This window comes from Falco punctatus (assembly GCF_963210335.1).
Source record: "Falco punctatus genome assembly, chromosome: 2".
Taxonomy (NCBI): Eukaryota; Metazoa; Chordata; class Aves; order Falconiformes; family Falconidae; genus Falco; species Falco punctatus.
This window is the reverse complement of record NC_137581.1, coordinates 26,420,834-26,439,519: the sequence shown is the minus strand read 5'-3', so window position 1 is coordinate 26,439,519 and position 18,686 is coordinate 26,420,834. Positions and strand designations below refer to the sequence as shown.

Here is an 18,686-nt window from a genome sequence, read left to right as displayed (position 1 = left end):
CTCGCGGGGAAGGCGCTCCTTCTCATTTAAATCGCAAAGAAGCCGCCCCCGACGAGACAGGGCCGGAGGTTTCGCGCCGGCCGGCTCCCAGACCGAGCGGCCGCCGGCGGCCACGCCGCCGCGCCGGGGCGGGGACCGGGGCCGGGGGCCGGGGCCAGCACCGCCGCGGGCCTTCCCCCGCCCCAGGCGGTCCCGGGGACCCGCCCGCCGGAGTTGAACCCAACTTCGCCGCTTGTCCGTCCTCCGCACAGCCCAGCCGTGCCCTGCTGCGGCCAACCCCGCGCCCGTGTCGGAGGGCAGGGCGCGACCTGCATCGCCCCCGGCCCCGAGGGGCGGAAGAGGGGGGAGGGGTGGTCGTCCCGGTCCCCCTCCGCGGGGGCGGGATGTGCCAGGCCGGCGAGGTGCCTCCTCCTCCCCGCCCGCCGACGGGGCCCGCGGCGGTGCCGGCGAGCCGGCTGCTCGGCGCGCCCGCAGCCCGCGGAGGGGGCAGAGGGCCGCCCCCCGCCCCCGCCGCGTCCCCCACCGCCGCGGCAGGTTCCCCGCGCGCCCGGGGGCAGCCGCCGGTAAGAGCTGCGGGGGACGGCAGTGGCGGCGGCGGCGGGGAGGTGCCCGCCTGCCCCCTCGGACCCAGCCGGGACCCCCGTAAGTGCGTGCTCGGGGGAGGCGGGGGGAGCCGGCCCCCGGGAGCCCGCAGCCCGCGGGGGAGGGAGGCGGCAGTCCCGCACCCCGAGCCGGGCCGGCGGCCGCGCTCCTGCGGGGCGGCTCGGGAGGCGGCGGGACCTGGCGCGCTCCGCCGCTGGCGCAGCCACAGTCGGACCCGCCGCGACCGGGCGGAGCCACGTGTGTCCCGCCCGGCGCCCGGCCGGGAAACTACCCGGAGGAGGGAGCAAATTTTGCCTGGAGGAAACCAGCTCCTCTTCGCCCGTAGCAGCCAGACAGCGGCCGCCCCTCCGCCGTCGGCCAGGGGGCTGCGGCCGGTTAGAGAAGAGCTTCCTCGTTCGGGACGACCTGTCACCTGCGGCTTTGCAGCGAGGCGCCCCGAGCCAGCCCCAGCCCCGCAGCGCTAACGGGCAGCACGCGGTCCCGCATCAGCTGCCTCCCGGGCAGCGGCTCGGGGAGCAGCCGCACAGACGCCGGAGCGAGCGGGCCAAAGTCAGGAACCCTGCGCTACGTGCGATAAAGTTGGTCGCATTAATGCGCTGAATAAATGTCGTGAAATGTTCTTTGCGGTATGGCTTCTCCTTGACGGTGGATATGCCCGTGGCAGTTACTTTAAGAATTAGTAATCGGTTAGTAGATTAAAGATTCCAAGCGATTAAGAGCTTTGCTGGTTTATTTTTTCCTTAAAATGTAATGTGGGGTTCTCTTGTAGTGAAGCTCAGTGAATGTTGCAAAGCAGAGGAGTTTGCCACCGCGGCTTATTTGCAAATAAAGGTCCCGATTACTAACACTTAAAGTACCGAAAGCGAAATTTGCTAATTACACATCACGCGCACGAAACCCCGAACTGTCAGATGAGTAGCGTGCCAGCACGTTTGCAGTCGCTAGCATCCCTCCCGTGTGCACATTTACTAAACGCAGCTTGCTAGCAGCGCTCGCCATACGATAAATCGTCCAGGTTTGAAATTCAGAGATACTTCTAGTGCGTCTCAAAAAGCAGCTGAACATCCACTCTTCACAATATATTGGAGAGCTATACGGAATATAAAAACGAGGCTGAGAACTGGCAGATTAGATTTACCGTTCATATCTGCTACTTGATTTCTGGAGGGAACGTGAAAAAGACCTGACGGATACGTTTAGCGATTGATTCTCCCTTCATGAGGTACAAACACAAAAAGCAAGGCAGAGACAATGCCGAAATGCATTAAACCTCAAAATCGATTACAGCCCGTCAGAAGATCTTTTAAAACAATACAAATCGTGGACTTTGGCGTAATACTTTATCCCGAAAGACACTAAATTTGCCGTGAATGCGCTGCCTTGTTCACTGGCCGGTTCACGAGAGGGAAAAAAAAACCAACAAAAAAAACCCAACACAGCAACTTCTCGCTTCAGTTACAGACAACTATCAGCAGGAAAGGACAGCGTGATGTGGCGCCAAGTGTGAGTTAATGAATTTACGCCTCCGCTCCTGTAGGAGCGAGCCCGGTCCGCAGCTCCCCAGTTGATGGCTGCCCATTAATACACCTGCGTTCCCGCCCCGGCCGTGGGGAGGCAGGCGGGGATTCAGTGCGGAGCCGCACAGTTTTGCCAAGTCCTTGCGAAACGCCAGTACCCTTGGAGTTGCACCCAAAGGAGAGCCATTTCTCTGGATTTCCGAGCCACAGACGACCGGGGCGGGTTTTCTGCCAGTAACCTTCTACCTTTCTATATGTGCCTGCGTGTGCGTGTGTGTGTGTCTGTGTATACATATCTATCTCCTAGAGAGGGATTAATTAGCCGGGTTTGAGCTGAAAGAGGCTGCAGTGACGAGGCCAGTGGCGATTGGCCGCCCGCCTGCCTGGCCCTGCCTTTATAATTTCCACACGAGTGCATCTGGGCTCTTATACAAACCAACAGCCAGCTTCTTCTGACATATACACACACACACACACGGCACTTTTTTCCACCATCTGATTAACCACCCTGCATACACACAGTGATTACTACGGGAAAACATAAATAAATACGAAGAGGTTTTATTATTTTGACTACTGGAAGCCTCACTGTGTCTCAGTGCAACTTTTGTTTTTCTTGCTGCTGGGGAAGGTGCAGCTCTCGATGCTTTCCTCTCACTCACGGACCCTTTAAAAAAAGGGGGAGGAAAAATATCGCCCCCTCCAGTCCCCCGCCCGCCCCCCCCTCCCCCCCCCCCCCTCCCCGCCACACACACTTCAAGACGGCTGATCTAAAAAAGCAGGAAGAGAGCATCTGAGGAGCAGCAGCCCCAGCGCATTTTGAAAAACATTTGTTACATTTCAGAGTGCGGCAGCCTGTTTCTCCTCTGAAGTTGGCTCCAGCCTTAGCAGCCGCATTGGATCCCACAGCCTATTGCGAGACTCCGGTATACAATCCGGATCTCTGCCCCAACATGATCGCGGCCCAGGCCAAGCTGGTGTATCATTTGAATAAATACTACAACGAGAAATGCCAAGCCAGGAAAGCTGCCATCGCCAAAACAATCCGAGAAGTCTGCAAAGTGGTGTCGGACGTGCTGAAGGAGGTGGAGGTGCAGGAGCCTCGCTTCATCAGTTCCTTGAACGAGATGGACAATCGCTACGAGGGGTTGGAAGTCATCTCCCCCACGGAGTTTGAAGTCGTGCTGTACCTGAACCAAATGGGGGTTTTCAACTTCGTGGACGACGGCTCCTTGCCGGGCTGCGCGGTGTTAAAGTTAAGCGACGGGCGCAAGAGGAGTATGTCCCTCTGGGTGGAGTTCATCACGGCGTCTGGCTACCTCTCCGCTCGCAAAATCCGGTCCAGATTTCAGACTCTGGTGGCTCAAGCCGTGGATAAGTGCAGTTACAGAGACGTGGTAAAGATGGTGGCGGACACCAGCGAGGTGAAGCTGAGAATCAGGGATAGGTACGTCGTGCAGATCACTCCGGCGTTCAAATGCACGGGGATCTGGCCGCGGAGTGCTGCTCACTGGCCGCTTCCCCACATCCCCTGGCCGGGACCCAACAGGGTGGCGGAGGTCAAGGCGGAAGGCTTCAACCTCTTATCCAAGGAGTGCCACTCTCTGGCCGGCAAGCAGAGCTCGGCCGAAAGCGATGCCTGGGTGCTGCAGTTCGCGGAAGCCGAGAACAGACTGCAGATGGGCGGCTGCAGGAAGAAATGTCTCTCTATCCTCAAAACCTTACGGGACCGTCACCTGGAGCTGCCGGGCCAGCCCCTGAATAATTATCACATGAAGACTCTGGTTTCCTACGAATGCGAAAAGCATCCCCGCGAATCGGACTGGGACGAGTCGTGCCTGGGGGACCGGCTCAACGGGATTTTACTGCAGCTCATCTCCTGCCTCCAGTGCAGGAGGTGCCCGCATTACTTCTTGCCCAACTTAGACCTCTTTCAGGGCAAACCTCACTCGGCCCTGGAAAACGCGGCCAAACAAACGTGGCGACTGGCTAGGGAAATACTTACCAACCCCAAAAGTTTGGAGAAACTTTAAAGGGTAACTCTAAAAGCGGCCCGACCGATCAATCTGCTTGTTTCCCGATGAAGTTTAAGCTGCCTGTTCGAAAAGTCAAATATTGTCACTTGACAATGAAATCATAACTCTCTTTTAAAAAGGAATATAGTTTAGGCTCTTCACAAAGAAAAGCAAGTAAGAACAGCAAGTACGGTTCCTCTTATCTTCGTCACAGTTTTGCAGTTCCCCATGGAAAAAAAAAAAAAAGAAAAAAAGAAGAAGAAGAAAAAAAAAAAAAAGAAATTGTGTTACCTGGAAAGGAAAATTGGCCGTAATTTAACATGATTGTGACCGTTCTGCCCAGAAATGGTACCAACGGATTATAAAAAAACCCGGTATTTTTATGTAAACCCTCTGTGAGTAAAAGCTATTTGGATATGCCACCTGAACAAAATCTAATGTACCTTTTAATTTGTATCAAATATTGTGATCTCACATTGTCTTTGAAATAGTGGATGTTGGTGTTTTGTGATTTGGTGAACAGAAGTTAAATTGCCATTTTGGATACTTCAAGGACAGTTTCTGCTAAAGAGAAGATACCATTTAAAAAGGTAGATTTTATCATGGTACTTTTGCTAATTGTCTTTTGAAGTGTTCTGAACTTAACAAGTTTACATTTTTCGTTTCATATATATTGCTTGTTCTATTTCTAACATTCCATAAATATACTTGAAATGTTATTTAAATATATTCAAAAGAAATTTGGATTCTGCTTATATAATAACGCTTGAATATTGGAATTATATATTTGAAAATGCACTTGAAATACACTGGATACACCTTTTGTGATTTAGATTTTAATTTCTGTTGCTGATTTATTTAATTACAAGCTAATAAATGAAGTAAAATGCATATGGGTAAGCGTTTCAATACCGGATCAAGTTTTCTACTTGAAAAAAAAAAAAAAAACAAACAACAGAGGCGGCTATGCTTTTGTGAATTTTGCCTTTCTGTGGAGAGTTGCTTAAAACCTGTACAGCAGAAACCTTCAGGGCTGCTGCCTGATTTTGCATTTTGAATAGTTTTGTAGAACAGGGAAATACTGGTGGTGCAAACACATTAGAATTTAGCTCCAGATGACCATCAGCAACTGTCAGATACCGATGCAGTTGTTAAGGCAGTAACACTCTTTGAGCCGTCAGAAAAGAAACCTCTTTTCGAAAGGTTTACTCTGCAGCACTGATGTGTCTCTGCTCGGTTTTGAACAAAGCTGAGGAAACGCAACATACCCGTACAAGCAGTCGGTGTACTGAGCGAGCAGTGAGCCTGATAAAAGTAGCATTTTGGCGCAAGTAGTAATAAAGAAGAAAATAAAATTTGTAGGTGAAAGGCTCAAGCCGGCACCAATAAAGTGAACAACAATATTACTCTGACCTACAAATCCGTTATGAATGTGATAAGATTGCCAGTTGCACTCCCAGAAATCAAAACTCTGTGCTCCCAGGGCATTCAGAGGGAGTTCATTCAACATGTACGTGCTTACAAAACTGCAAGCGATCCAAAAGTGCCTGTCCGTGCTGCCACGCCTGGTCCTCCTCAGTATGCATTTCTTCAAAGCGCCTTTATAGGCAAAACGCAAAATAACAACGCCGGTTTTATTTAGTACCCGAACAGTCAACAAGTGCTGAAAGGGGCCGATCGCCTGTCTAACACCCACTAGCAACTATTTCCAGTGGGTGCACTTTAGAAACCGTTACACCCAGCGATTCTGACAGGATCTCTTACCCCACCCCACCACCAATCCCCCCCACCCCCCCACCCCCACCCCCGGCACTGCGAAGAAAGTTCCGAGTTTGAGAAATGACTCGTTAAAGAGAAATCACCTTATTACAACCATATTCAGACGAGGTCGCTAGCTTTTTCTTGGCAATTATTTACGATATTTCTGCAGAATAAGGACCCCCGAGGTCTTTGTAAAAGTACCTTCTCCGTTTTCTCTCTTCTAACATTTTCCAGCGCAGTAACAAAGAAATAAAGCAACAGCGATAAGAGTAACAAGAGATGCAGGCGAGAGGAGCGCCCGGTAACACACGTCCCTCCGCAGCCCCCCCCGGCAGCCCCCCGCCCTGCCCCCGCGGGGAGGGAGCCACGCAGAGGTTCCTGCTCCAGTCACGCACCCCTGCCCTGCCACGGCTGGGCTGGAGGTTTTCGCGGAGGGGGGGGGGGGGGCGGGGGCGGCGCTGGGGAATCGGTAGTAGTAAATGACTTCAGAAAAAAAACCAGAGCTTTCCCAGGAATCGAGCCTTGGGTACATTCCTTTTTTTTTTTTTTTTTTTTAACCCCTAGAAAATAAGCATTAACTTGCATTTCAGCAGTCAGAGTGTTTACAAAATGCGCCGTATTTTCTTACATGGCAACTAACTTTCTTGAAATAACGGGGTTCTCCGGTATCCTCGGAAGGGGTAAAACCCTCCGCTGCTGTGTCTCAGGAAAGCTGCGGGCTGGGACTGCTGCTCCCTCCAGGGATTTCAGAGCAATTGGCTTAACTACTAAATCTGACCACGTTCATACAAAGGCACCGAGCGAAAGGCTGTTGGAAAACGCGCATGCTGCCGTAATAGAGGATTTAACATCATTAATACATTGCGCTTTTCTTTTTTTTTTTTTTTTTTTTTTTTTTAATCAAACGCGGCGAGAGGCGGCAGGCGGGAGCGGAGTTTGGAGGGAGGGGGCGGCCCTGGCGCACGTGCACCGGGACCGGCACCGAGACCGGGGACAGAGCCGCCCGCCGCACTCACCTTGGGGTCGATCTTCTTGAAGGCCGGGTCATCCTCGTCCACCTCGAAGTAGATCTCCGTGGTGGTGATGGAGAGCGTCCCCTTGGCCACCACCACGGGGGCGATGAGCTGTGCCGGCGTGCTGAGGACCACGGGGCCTGCAAGGCAAGGGCAGCGGCGTCAGGTTGGAGGCGCCCGGCCGGCCCATCCCCGGTGGCCCTTCCCCTTCCCTCCGCCAAGCCAGCGCCCGGCGAGCCCCCTAATAAACTTCGTTTGTAAACCGCCGTGTTTATTCCCTTCCTGCCCGCGGTCAGCGCTTTGAACTCCGCGGTCAGGACAGAAGCGACTTTGTGAGCTCCGGGGTTGCCAGATAAATCAACCAGCAGCGAAATTCAGAGGGGTTAAGAGTGAAAAATAGCTGCCTCTTAGAAGTAGGTCCCGTCCCTTTTCATGCCCTTTTGCTCCTCGTTAACACTATCGCTGTTTATGTGCGATAGCCGCGACACGCAGCTCCGACCTGGCAGCGCGGGGTCGCCGCAGCGGCCGGGCCGGGCCGGGCTGGCGCGGGGCAGCCCCGCCGCCCCCGCAGCCCCGCCGCCCCCCGCAGCGCCCCCCCCCCCCGCCCCGCCACCCCGGCCCCGCGGAGCCCGGGGGCACGAGCGTGAGCCGTGGGTCCAGATCTCAACTCCGAGAGCATCGCGACAGATTTTTTTTTTTCTTTCTTTTTTTACCTACTTCAATACCGCAACGGCTAGCATCGTTAAATGTATTTGCGGCAGGATCATTTTTATTTCAGCTTGCTGTCACTTAATCCTTTTAAAATGACTGTAACAGTGTTTCGCTCAAATACATTGCTTAACGGGGTGCTTGCACGGGCACTGAAAAGATGGGATGGGGAAAACCCGTTATAAAAGGCAGCCTTCTCCGCACACAAATTGTTAGGTTTTAATTCAGGAAAAAACTTCTGCTTTCATGCAAAAGACAACAAGGGGGATCACTTTTTCACTATCTTCAATACGAATGCAATCTACTGTTAAAGCTGACAACCTCCGTCTTTAGGAAGCTCACTTGCTCTATCGAAAAGAAAAGATGAAATATAAAACACTCTCCTAGATTTAACCACTAAAGCGTGTAGGGTGATTTGTATACACATACGTGATCACACGCATCCCCACGCACGCACAAACACACATCTGACACACAAACAACGCGAGCCCCGACACCGAGAAGCCGGGAACATCAGCTGATGTGCCTTTCAGGAACTGGCAAACCGATCCCCTCAGCGAATGCTAAAAAGGGTCTGGCTGTTTTTAAAATCTCCTCTGCCGTCAGGAAGACCTCGCTCAGATGGTAGGGAGTGCCCTCGTCCCCTTCCAGCTGCCGTCCCCGGGCACTCGCCTCCCTGGGGACCGAGGCGGCGGGTGCGCAGGAGGGCCCCGGGCTGCAGCGCGCGCCGGGGATAACGGCACGGATGCCACCTCTCCGCCTCCTCCGGCACCGCACGCACGCTTTACTACCAGACCTTGCAAGCCACGCTTCAAATTACTCGCTTAGCCCAAATTAGTCCTGTACCGGAGCATTTATGTGTCATGTTGTTAATGTTTTACTTTACTGTAACACCCAATTTGCGACCGTATTGCACAATGTTTTGTCATTTACGCTGCAAAATAAATAAAGAGGGAGGCACGGGCTGCTGTGTGTACAAGGGGAAGCTCAAACGCACGGTTTCAGTGACAGCTTTCAGCAGCCCAGCGTGGCAGGCTGGATAATATTGATACGAACTCTATTTTCTTTCATTTTATTGTTTTCCATCTCCTAATAAACCGGGGTAGCCTCTTGACCCTAGTCAGCTGATCGGAATCACATGCGTCGGGCTCGCTTTCCTGCTCTCCCCGTCTCGCCTCCATCTTCTCTCCCTCCCTTCGCGGTGAGAAGGGAGCCGAGCCGAGCCGAGCCGAGCCGGGGAAGCCCGGCTGCAGGCTCCAAAGGGCAGGGGGGATCGATCCGAAACGCCGCTTTAAAGCCTCATCAATCTTCATCTAGGTTGCTCGAGTAATTACGCCCGATTCTCTTGTACGATTACAAGTGGATTTGGGTTTCTATTCCCCAGGCCCCCTCTCTTTGTGTTTACAGAAGGGGGGTCTGGGCAGACAGCGGCTCGCTGCCCTGCAGAAGCACTTGCCCTCTCAAGCGGGGCGTCCCTGCCCTCCCCTCGCCCTTCCCCGCAGTGCGGCCGGGCCTGGCGCACGGTGATGGGCTCCCGGGCCTTTGTGCGGGGAGAAAAGCGCCTTCGGAAGACACGTCCTGGAAACGACCCGCTATTCTATCATTTTAAGGAGGCGCTTGTGGGCTTTGCTGAATCCCAGAAGGAAGACCATCAATTTAATCCAATTAGCTCTTTTCCCTGGTGTTGTGCGGCTAAGATAAAAATAAAGCCACCGCTATTTAATGGTCAAAAGGCCAAAACCTAGAATCTGACATCCAGGAGAAGACAATAGGTGCATCCTGGCTAGCAAGCGTGCCCGCGAAATGCACTCACGTCCTGAAGAAGAGGGCAGAGCTGCCAAAGTAGGGGGTGGATGTGGAGGGAAAGGGAACAGTCAGTCACTTCTTAGCCCCTTACTGAATGCAGAGGAAATCGGGGATTTCTGGCTGCCTCCTCATCCTCATCCCGAGAAAAGGCTCCGAGCTCCCAGACCAGTACCTTGGCATCTGCCCTGTGTTCTGCTCAAATGACACCTCAGATTTGTTGCAACATAAACATGTCAGAGGTATTAAAATGCGACAAGGAATAAGCATCATTGTACTTTCCAGATGAGGAAATGTCTGCTTGTGGGGTGTTTTTCTCTCTGGGCAAAAAAGAAGCAGAAAGCATAACAAATTATGGGATTTCGAGGGAGGGGGTGTTCAAACTAAGTTAAAAAAAAAATCTTTTCAGATTTTTTTGTCCTCCTGAAAGCCCAAAATGAAAAAAAAAAAAAAAAAAAAGGGTATTAACAGTGTGTCATTTTCACACTTGTCCTTTGGAAATCTCCAATTACAACTTCCAATTCCATAGCATGTTTAAGGAGCACTGAGTCTTTTTGTTGTAGCCTTCAGGGAGCAAGCCAGGCACTGAGAGAATACGAAATTAATCCACTACAGCTACAGAGAGAGAGGATTATGTTTTAATCCCCTTTGGGATAGTCTCTGGATCTTAAGGATCCGATATTAAAATGTTTACATAAAGCATAATCAAAATACCGCAGATTTTCCATATGGCACTGAGCTACCGGGAAGCTTTGGGTCTCCTTCCCAAACCCGGTTGATAATGTCATGAAACAAAAGCCGGGCACACCTGAGCCAAGAGCCGCGGGACGGGCTCATTCGCACGCGGGGACGATAACAAGCTGCGGCTACCGGCCTCGCCCGGCCCCGGGCGGCAGCGGCGGCGAGCTGCGCTTCTGCGGGGGATGCGAACGCCGGTTCCCCGCGCGGCTGCAGGCAACGGGAGCGGAGCGGGGGCCGCGCTGCCCGGGGCACCGGCCGGCAGCGGCACACGGCGGGGCTGCAGGGGCTCCCCGCGCCGCCGGCCACACCGGCGCCAGCCGGCTGGCAGCTGTGGGGGCAAAGCCAACCTGTGGCTGCTCCGCCGCGCCAGGCAGCCCGGGGATTGCGGGGGGCACGCGCGCCTAGAGCGCTGGTCGGCTGCTGGGACCCTTCAGCAAGAGCGTCTCTTTTTTTAAGGAGCGTTTTGTTGCCTTTTCCCAGCTCCTCTGCAGCGGCCAGGGTGGCTCGCAGCGGAGGGGCAGCGACCAGGCGAGAAGTTCTAGCCTTAAAACCAGACCAGAAATCACTTCTGATCTACAGGTCTTGTAATCTGTTCAAATGGAGAATTTTCCGCTTTGCCTGATCCCTGTGGTCAGCACATGTGATTTACATTTCTAAAATAAACGCTACCGCGCATATACATTTTAAAATAATATTTTCTTTCCAGAAGTAAATGATTGTGGGATTAGAAAGTCCCAGTGAATAAAAGCAGAATGCGATCTCTCCCCTCCTCTCCGCTCATTTTTGTTAGACAGAGACTTCAGTCGTCATATTTAGTTCTTGTATCTCAGCTCTTGTATTTTTTAAGTGCAAGTAAAGAAAGTCAGTGCAAGTGAAAAATTCTATCAGGTGAAGAAGCCTGCTGTCTGCTAAAGTAAAATTGCCAGTAAAATTACCCCTCTTACAGAAAGCTGTGAAAGAGTGATATTTTGAACTTGTCATTTCAAACATTTTCATTTTCATAAACTGTCACTCTTAACCGTAAGAACTAAGGATGCATTACATTTATGAGCCTGAAAATTACACCAGAAGTATATTTGCTAAGACGATTGGGCATAATTACACTTAAGTAGGACAAGATATATGCTTTTATATGCTGAATTATGAAAACAAGCAATTTACCTGCTGCAGAATTAAAAGTAACTTTTAAAATAATGTTGGTGATTACTTATAGATGAGAAAATACTAGCTGGGACAAATACTTTTAAAACATACCTAATCAGTTAGACTAATTTAATCTTACAATCTATTGGTAATTATTCTGAAAAAAAGTGGTGAATATCACCATGTTTCATTTTTAGCTGACACTGTTTTAAAAGGAAAAACACGTAATCTTTTTTCATACACTGTTTAACATGGAAAAATGAATATATTTGCTATGTAAACCATCAATTTTTTCATAAATCACAATTTGTAAATTGATATGATATTTAAACAAGAATTTTAAATATAACTATTAAAAATCACTCATAAGGTACCTTAACTAAGGCAACTGAAATTCTCTTAGCACTTTAAAGCCAAGTGTATCTGACACTGACTTGCATTTAAAATGACTACAAATCCTTTTACTTGAAACAATTTTTACACAACACGAAACACACACACACACACACACACACTTTAGTTTCTTGAAATATAAATGGCATAGCACACAAGCAGAAACAAGTATAGGCACCAGAAGCCTTTGGGAAAGTCAGAAAACTATTTCATCCAATTAACTCATTAATTTAAGACATGCACTGCCATGTAAATAACAAGTAAACAAAGCAGGAGTCCTAAAAAACAATTAACAGAAATTAGGGTTTTTTTTGTTCCTATTGTTGTCAAAAATCTGATTCAAACTACTCTTTAAAAAGACTCTGCAGTAAATATATTGAACTTACATGAGGATGGTTGCCCCCAATTTGTTCTCCACTATAGCAGATACAGGGAGTAACTCCTTCACTCAACACAAGGCCTTATAAGAATGTACATATACAGTTCCCTTTACATATCATTTTCAACTGTTTCAACAAAGAGAATAATTCGCACAACTTTTTGATTGCAAAAAACATAATCTAAGTCTAAACATGACTATAATCTTGTTTTTCTCCTCCCTCACTTGAGTAACAACCCCAATTCCTTTCCCCTGTTTTCAGAGATATCCAAGCTTACTTTGCTGGCTTTTTACTCTTGCACAATCATATGTTTCATATTGTGAGGGAGGGATTGATTTTTATTGTTTGTTTAAATGTCATTGCCAGTGTGTATAGCCCCTGATATCCAAAATTTTCCCCACTTTCCCCCCCTTTCCTCCATACAGCACGTAACACTACTACTAACATCAAAGATCAACTTCAATGGTCTTTTCCAACAACAATAACTAAACAATTACAGCAACTCAATTCTCTTAAGTGGTGCCATAACAGCAAACAAATGTGTTTGATTAAAAGGAAAATGTAAATAAAAATAATCTTGCATATTACAACTGTGAATAAAACAGTAAGAAATAAATACATATTTTTGTGAGATTATGAAAATAGTTAAAGATATTGCTTAAGGAAAAAAAAAAGTTATCTCAAACATATACATACTTTCCATACATTAGAATTAAGTGACATATGCACATCCACAGGTAAAATATTACTTGAATTCCATACCTTCCTGGTCACATTGAAAGAAAAATGTAAAATAGTACTTCTTTCTGAGGGAAAACATGCTTCACAATATTCCTAGGAAAAAGTATCTCTTCGTATAGTTCAAGGCATGATAGAAAGCAACCACTTAACAGAATGGTTACAGAATATGCAGAGACAAGCTCAACACCATAACAAAGTCAATCTTACTAGGTGTCTTCTCACAGAAGGTCCCACAGAACAATTAGCTGTGTGTCTAACGGCCTAAAGCAACTCGGAAAACAAACTTTTGCCCCCCTCTGCAGGTAAAGCTCTATGGCTACATGAGGACCTCTGAACTGTGCTCAAGCTCTAAGTGGCTTACGTGGGTTTAGTATTGTTCCAGGACATGTTTGAGCACCAACCTGGCAGATGATCAGGTATTAATAATAATCAAGACTCCCCTTAATGATTTACAGCTGGCCAGAAACTTAAATATTTGGGATAGGGACCTCACTACTGCAATGCATACATTTGGCACTTCAAAATTAGATACGTACAGTGTGCTCTGCCTGAAGCTATACCTTGGAAGGACTGAGTAATTTAAACTGGTTTAGAAACAAAGAACTTGATTATTAAGCAGTGCATCCAGATGCGAGTATGCTACACTAAGGCACTATGACCTGCACTAGCTTCCTCCTAATTTTCAGGTAAAATTTAAGGTACTTTTTTTCAACCTAGAAAACCTTAAGTGATGCTGAACCTGCTCACATAAGCGACAGTTTTTCTCTCTGAGAGAGCCACTATAGCTGTCTATTTAATCAAAGGTAACAGAAAAAACACAACTTAGAAAAGCATATCTAATGTGGGAAGAAGAAAGGATAAAGTGGAGAGAGCATCCTGCTATAGCAGTATCCCACCGAAACAGGAACTCATTGTAATGAGTCAGGAACACAAGGGATCACATCCCAGTTGCCACTCTGAATGAACCAAACTTGACAGGTATCTTATACAGTCCAGCTTTGTGTACCTTGTCATGCCAAAAGAGTTCAATTGATTAGAAACAAAATGAAAGATGTGAACCCTCAGCTTTCATTTCTGCTAGTCTCCATTCTGGAAAAGCTCTTTAGGATAAACTGTAAGCCTTACGCTTCTTGAGACCATAGTGAAGGGAAGTGTTATGTTCAGATAGCTTGTGATATTTTAAAGTTCATTTATTTGGTTAGTTACTCCTGTAGGTGTGTGGGAAAAATGAAGGAAGTTGTTGAATCAGCATATGACTTGCTAGGTATATTTGGAAGAATCATCTAAGATGCAATAGTTGTAACTTGAAAATTTTCTGAAAATAAAAGTATCTCAAAACACCACCAGAACCAATACAGAATGTTTTCTAGTGTAACTGTGTCTGCTGGTTGACTGCATATTTTGCTTTCCCACAGTTAGGGAACTTCTGAAGACTCTCCCACAAATACTCTCTGGTACCTAACAAAAGGAGAACTGATGTGGCAGGCTGTGTCGTACAGGCTTTTTTCCTTAACAACCTGATTTCATTGCAGGAATTTTATTGCTTCTGAAATAACAAACTTGTTAAAGTTTGTTCAAAATGGCTTCCAGGATCAGAAGTTATAAAGATAGAGGCTGACAGAGGGTGTTCATAGAAAACTTGTTTCTTTAGAAAGCCAAACTAAAAGCACTCACGTAACAGGCTACCAGTGGGGACTGTCCAAATGTACTGGGTTAGGCTGCCTCTTGTACAATTTCTGGCTAATAAACCCAGGACTAACCAAACTGTCCCCCTGATTGATTTTTCAGCTTGCTTCTGTTAACACTGGTGGAAAAAAACCACACCAAAAAAGCAAAAAAAACCCCAAATCCTGTCCATAGGTCAACAAAAGTGCTCACTTTAAATATAGGTACTGTTAATACAGTTCTGGATACATTCCTGCCACTTACATATGTAGGTCTGTCCCTATATGCTCTTACTATGATGACAGAGATTTTTACATGGGAATCAATTGCATAGTGAAGATGAAATAAGGTGCAGAACAGTGGATCCTGGCTCCTTACATATAGGCCTTTTTTTCTGCAGTCTCTGTCCTATACATCAAATAGCTCATCAGCTTGACCTTTGATAAGCTAACCAGTTCCATCCAGGGTGTGGTACCTTGGGACCAGGGAGAAGCTGCAGACCTGTGCACTAGGCGAGTGTTCAGTCATAGGCTCCATTGCACAGCCTTGGAGATTTCAAGTAAAAAGTTTTGCAAGTTATGGAAAATAAATATAAATTAAATAGGCTGATATGAGTGGACAGTAAAAGCACATGAAGCACTCTCAGAGCCGTTCATAAATGGAAAAGAACAAAGTTTGAATTGATTTAATTTTAAAGCTTGGAAAGCAGGAAATCCAGCTGCCATTTTGAAAGTTGAAGATGCTCAGAGTGGGGTGCAATAAGGTGCAAACAGACGGGCTCTTCAAATCTTATCATATGTGACTGTCAACCAACTTATAAAATACTAAGCTATTTTGGACAGTAATGTAGAAAGAATGATTAGAATAAACACTGAGACATCTAAAAATAGTATGCTATAGAAACTGTGGGGCTTTTTTTTTGTTTTTAGTGTGAAAGCCAACTGCATATCAAAAGTATAACTGTTTCCAGTTTATGCCTGAATCTATACTCTAAATTAAACTCATACAAATATGTTTTTCTTTTTTATACTTAGACTTGAGGATCAAAAGCTGAATATATAATAAGCAGAAACTATGGAAATCTGGTTGAATTAAATTTCCTTGTTTGGAAGTACAAGGCTTGTGTGGTTATGTGTCTACCATAAAAAGGGAAAAAGAATGACTCTTCTTCCACATTCCTGTCCCTTCCCTAAATAAGCAACCCCCGCAACGAAATTCCTATCTCGAACTCTAATTTGGAAGAAAAATGGAGTTTGAGGGGAGAAAATTATTCAGTAGTACGTGCTGAATTCAGTGAATAGTTTCCATTGAGAAGCCTGAAAAACTAGGAGAAATATTAAGACTTTTTTTAGTGTTTTCTAATGAAATCGATATTCATTATTTAACTGATGTATTTGTGTGTGCACGTATACATACATACTTTCTTAAAGAAAAAATATAAAAGATGGAAAAGCTTAAGGTACTTTAGCCACCTCCAAACAGAGAGAAAAAGTGAAAGAAAATGCAAGAGAGAGGAGAGAGAGAGAAAAAATAGGGCTGGGGGGAAAGAAGGAGAGTAACTACTACCTCTGACTCTGGAAGCCTCAGAAGTACAAGCTGCTGGAGTCTGGGAGAGAATTATTAGGAAGCATCACTGCATACTTGCTACAGTCCTTCCTGAGCTTCCCCTGTGGTTGCTCCTTTCTGACCTCTGGGACACCCCCAGCCCATCAGAGTCACTGGTGGAGGGATGGCAGCTGCTGCAGTAGAAGGAGAGCGTGTGATGGGCAGCAGGGCTCTCCCAGCCTCACAGAAGAGGACCCACCAGGGAGGGAGGAGAAAGGTTGGAGGGTGAAGACGGGACCACTCTTGGAACCACTGTCATGCTTTGCTCTCCAGAAGTTGACAGGGATGAAGATATTCCTTCAACACCTGCAGGGTAGGCTTTGGTTGCTGCTGGAGACAACATAATGTGCTATTGGGTCCTTTCTTTGAATCCATTACTCTGACAGCAGATAATGCAGCACAACTTTCTCTGGTTGGCCCCAAATAAATGATGGGGGTTTTGCCTGCAAAACCTAATAATTTGAAAATCTGTCTTCTCAGTAGAGGCCCAATTTTATTGTTCTTTTCTTTAATTAAGAAAATCTACTGTTTGTCCAACCCCATTAACAAAAACAATAGAAATGATCTTACATACTTTAAAATAATTTTAAGATGAGAACAGAAGGAAAAACAAGAAAAGATGCCCCTCCATTACTCCTTAAAAATAGGTAGAGAAAAAGTACCGACCAACTTTGCTTATCAGAGATTGTTTACACTGGTCAACTCTTGTAAAGAAAATTCAGTGTCAGATTTTCATAATAAGAAATATTACTGTAACTAAATGTGTATATGTATAAATATTAAATGCATTTTACATTTAAAAAGATGAGTAAATCATATTTAAATTTTCCATCCCAAATACTTATTTTGTGACCTTTTTGTGGATGTAGATGCAATTCCTTGGTGTGTTAGTGTTTTAATTACTGCATCTGGCCCTGTGCAAGGCTTCAAAATAATTTCAAAAGTGTAAATGACTCCTTTGTTTGAATCTGGAATAGAAAGTTTCCCTTAGGGCTAAATTATTTACTTTTTATTATTATTATTTTGGTACTGTTACACAGTTTTAACTGTAAATCTGTGTAGTAGTAGAACTTTTGGCACTATTCCAATTTCCTCTAATGACAATGTCAAATGTTTTTTTCAATTCAAAATTGCTGAAAATTGTATTGATTTCTGTTATTTTGTCTGAAATGAGACAAAAGGCTTACTTTGCATAGGCCACAAAACAGATGTTGATAGTGTTTGGTTACCACCAGTCTTGTCTGGACTTCAAACATGACCTGGAAGTGAAAGGTCTTATATCTCATTAATAATAATACAAGCTGTCAAATCCTCATGACCTCGCACAGGGCAGTAAGTCAATACACTCAGCACACTACCAAGAAGTCTGGATAGAGGGCTTATCACATTTAATCCTCAAGCCAATGTGGAATAGCCACCCATGCTGGCTTGGATGGAAGGTCAGCCTTGTTTAGTAGTAGCAATGCTGCTTTCTAGAAATATCTCTATGCTTAAGTTCAGAGTTGGTAAAAGTTAGGGCAGTGCTGGGCTGCTGTGTCTCACTCACACCGTCCTGGCACATTTGCATTGTTTCCTAGGTTTCCTTCCACCTAGGGACAGATGTACAAGAAGAACAGAAGATTCGTAGTGAAGGTTAAGATATGTTAAGAGTAAGATGCATTAAAGGCAGTTAGGTGCTTTCCTTGGGTTTATTTGGATGAGATGCTCAGTCTCCTCATACAATGGAGTGAATAACATGTATTTATTCTTGCAAGACTGTTGTGAGGCTGTAATTCACCATGGCTTATGGGATGTCAGATTCTGAGTTGACTGAGCCCAGGCAAATAACCAGACAGATGCCTGCCAAAGCCTTTTGTTTTCCTAAAATAACCCAAAGCCTTATATCCTCCTATCTTTGTTTCCTTTTTCTTTCTAGAAACTACTCTTTAGAGAGCAGTAAAAGACTTTGTCAGGGATACTTTGATTAGCTGGGACCTATTTGTTGTTGCCACCAGCCACATGACAAAATAGCTGAAATGTGTTCCAGTTACAGAACATGTATCTTTCAAAAATGTCATTAAGGCTAAAATCTGCTTTCAGATGTGCACAAACAATTCTCATCAAGTCAACTGCAACTTCACAACAAAGGGAAGAGAACATATTCCTAAAATGTAAAATTCATAAAACCTGAGTGGTTCAACATTTATTCTGGTGTTTGCCTTTTTTTTTGTTTTTTTAATGACCTATTTTAGAGCAAGTGGTGCTTTGAAATAAAAAAAAGTTTCGTGAAAGAGTATTAATTATCTGTTAAAACATATTTCCTTTTGAGAATGCCAGCTTACAATATTAGAATAGATCCACATATTTTTCATTTTGAAAAAATCACCTACTAAGCAGAAGACAAACTGTTAGCGAATTTGCATTCTCAGGTTCTTAAAAGAAAATGTAAGTATTTAAGAGCCTTACTGTAGCATTAGAAAATAGAAAAGGAAAAGAAAAAGGAAAAAGTTAGTAATATTAACTCACTACAGTGGATTTGATTGTATGAACCACAGATTCACAATATATTAGAAAACAAAATTGACTGGTCTATCTCAATCATTAGTTCTAACAGAGATG

At 46.1% G+C, this 18,686-nt stretch overlaps 2 protein-coding genes across 11 annotated transcripts in view; one reads left to right on the top strand and one right to left on the bottom strand.

The window, feature by feature from the left end:
• The window catches only part of NBEA (neurobeachin), a 534,050-nt gene that overhangs the window by 146,439 nt on the left and 368,925 nt on the right, over positions 1–18,686 (bottom strand). For 6 of the 10 annotated variants that reach the window (XM_080377534.1, XM_080377536.1, XM_080377535.1 and 3 more), the window contains one exon: positions 6,913–7,049. In XM_080377534.1, coding sequence (XP_080233660.1) covers positions 6,913–7,049 — 137 coding nt within the window. Of the gene's footprint in view, positions 1–5,997; positions 6,789–6,912; positions 7,050–7,313; positions 7,433–9,514; positions 18,677–18,686 lie in introns of those variants that run through there. The other 4 variants (XM_080377540.1, XM_080377544.1, XM_080377539.1 and 1 more) reach the window with 4 other exon arrangements.
• Positions 2,881–4,927, top strand: MAB21L1 (mab-21 like 1). Its single transcript, XM_080377557.1, has one exon. It carries the CDS (start codon positions 3,074–3,076, stop codon positions 4,151–4,153), a length of 1,080 nt encoding a protein of 359 aa, XP_080233683.1. The 5' UTR covers positions 2,881–3,073; the 3' UTR covers positions 4,154–4,927.

What these genes read in the sequence shown, in the direction of transcription:
- MAB21L1 (XM_080377557.1), top strand. Translation starts at nt 3,074, where the DNA reads ATGATCGCGGCCCAGGCCAAGCTGGTGTATCATTTGAATAAATACTAC.